This window comes from Daucus carota, chromosome 5 (assembly GCF_001625215.2).
Source record: "Daucus carota subsp. sativus chromosome 5, DH1 v3.0, whole genome shotgun sequence".
Lineage (NCBI taxonomy): Eukaryota > Viridiplantae > Streptophyta > Magnoliopsida > Apiales > Apiaceae > Daucus > Daucus carota.
This window is the reverse complement of record NC_030385.2, coordinates 32,474,949-32,477,203: the sequence shown is the minus strand read 5'-3', so window position 1 is coordinate 32,477,203 and position 2,255 is coordinate 32,474,949. Positions and strand designations below refer to the sequence as shown.

The 2,255-nt window shown below is 42.1% G+C and overlaps 1 protein-coding gene across 1 annotated transcript; it reads right to left on the bottom strand.

Annotated features, from left to right (window-relative positions):
- Positions 1–220: 220 nt before the first annotated feature.
- Positions 221–2,255, bottom strand: LOC108221924 (protein DETOXIFICATION 49). Its single transcript, XM_017395780.2, has one exon. The coding sequence runs from the start codon at positions 2,071–2,073 to the stop codon at positions 475–477; it is 1,599 nt and encodes a 532-aa protein (XP_017251269.1). The 5' UTR covers positions 2,074–2,255; the 3' UTR covers positions 221–474.

Genomic DNA, 2,255 nt, shown 5'->3' with positions numbered 1-2,255 from the left:
CTTGCTGGAATATAAATCTCCAGGGTCTCATGTCTATTTTAATACTTGCTGCAATGAATTTGCGAGTAATTGGGCTGTAACACCAATATATGCACGTAGAATTGCATGTGTATGTTTAATGTTTGAGGATTTTGTGTAACAGAAAGTATAGTAATTAGGAGTTGTTTAGTGGAGTACTAGGATATGATAGTAATTAATAAACAAATCTCAGAGCTGCATCTGCTGAGGAATACTGTTCAATTAATTACTACTTCCTCTGGACTTACATATTACACCAATATAATTGCAAACTGGTCCCCTTCACTACATGCTCTATCCTGTTATATTCAGGAGTGATTTAAATTTCAGCCAACAGCACAAAAATTCCTTGGAACTAGCTATAGCCTTAAATCTCCAGACTCCTCTCTCTCCCCCAAGAAAAATAAATAAATTAAACTGGTGAATAATTAATTATACACTAACTAAATTATTTAACTAACATAAAGAATAATCTTTATTTTCAGCTTTGAGTGGCTTCTCCTCCTCAACAATTTGATCAACAAACACTGCAGCTCCTGCAGTCAGCTCTTTAGCTCTCTCTGCCTGGACTTCCCAGTTGGTTCGGGCAATTATGATCAACATTGTCACGGCGCATGAAGCCTGTGCAGCTAATAGTCCCAACCAGAGTCCCTGAAAATCGAGTTTTAAGTAGAATCCTAGTCCCACAGCTACTGGCATTCCGACCAAGTAGAAGCAACCTAAGTTTATGTTTGCTCCAATTTTTGGCCTAGCTGTTCCTCTCAACACTCCACAGCCTGTTGTTTGAGGGCAGTTTCCAAGCTCACACAGCCCGATTATCGGCAAAACAAGGGAAGTCAATGCAAGGATATCTTTATCTTGGGTGAACATAGTAGCCCAAACATTCCTCACACTAACTGCAAAGAAAAGTGCTGAGAATCCCAGCACAAAGCTGCAAGAAAGTCCCACAATGGCAGCAAGCTTGGCTTTTGCAGGCCGGTTGGCGCCTAATTCGTTACCAACTCTAGTTGATACACTAAAACTGAGAGAAGAAGGAAATATGTAGATAAGTGATGTGGTTTGAATCAGAATTCCCACGGATGCCACGGTGGCTCTTGGATTGACCAATAGCCCGCAAAGCAAAATCATGATTTCGTACCACCACCATTCGAGACAGACCGAAATGCAGCTTGGGATTGCTAAATTTAATAATGATTTCCATCCTTTAAGGCATTCTCTGGACAATCCATCCCAAGTTTTCTTGTAGATACCAGAAATGATTATGTAGATTATCAACGAAGCCACGAGATTAAAGTTAGTCCAAACTCCACTTAGCGCGACGCCTTTTGTCCCCAGACCAAGTTTCACAACAAGAAAATAGTTAACAGGAATGTGCAGAATTATTGACAGGGTGGCACAAAATGTCAAAGGCAAAGTTATGGACTGTGTTCTGAGGTAGATTCTCAAGGGATGCAATAAGGATTGAGCCAAGAGGTCCGGAAGAGACCACAGAAGATATGATTGAGCTTCCATCGCTATAGCTTCATCTTGACCGCAGAACAAGAGAATTCTCCTCATGTTGAGCCACAAAATGGCCACCGGAAAAGAAGTCACAAGTAACAAAAGAATTGTCCGTTGCAACGAAAGGCCAAGAAGCGTGTACTTCTTGGCACCGAAAGCTTGGCCACAAATAGGCTCCATTCCCATAGCGAGACCGGAGAGAATAGAGTAGCCAGTAATGTTGGCAAAGCCAACAGCAAGCGAGCCACCAGCCAGCGCCAGCTCGCCTAAATGGCCAAGAAAAAGCATGGAGATCATGGACCGCGAGTACAAAAGAAGGCCCGTGAGAATCATGGGAAGCGCTATGTTCGCAATCGAAAAGGCCTCCTTGACAGCCAGAGAAAGATGTGTTTGGTGAGGCTGATGTTGATGTTGCAGCTTACTATCTGTTGTTGGGGTGTTGGGGATCAAAGGACTGAGCATGTCGGGTTCGGGGTTCTTACAATCTGGTATGATAAGGTAAGAAGATTGATCTATCTTACATTCGCAACAAGGGGAAGAATTTAGTTGACACATTTTTGAGTCTGTGTTGTGTAGGAAAGACAGAGAGTGTAAGAAGAGAAGGCAGTTGATGATTTTAGAGGGGGTTTATGAGGAACAACAAGTGTGGTATTTAAAGGGAGTCTGGACGGCCAATTTAAGGCTTTTTGATGTATTTAAGATTAAGTATAAAAGTACAAATCTGGCCAACCTTTTGG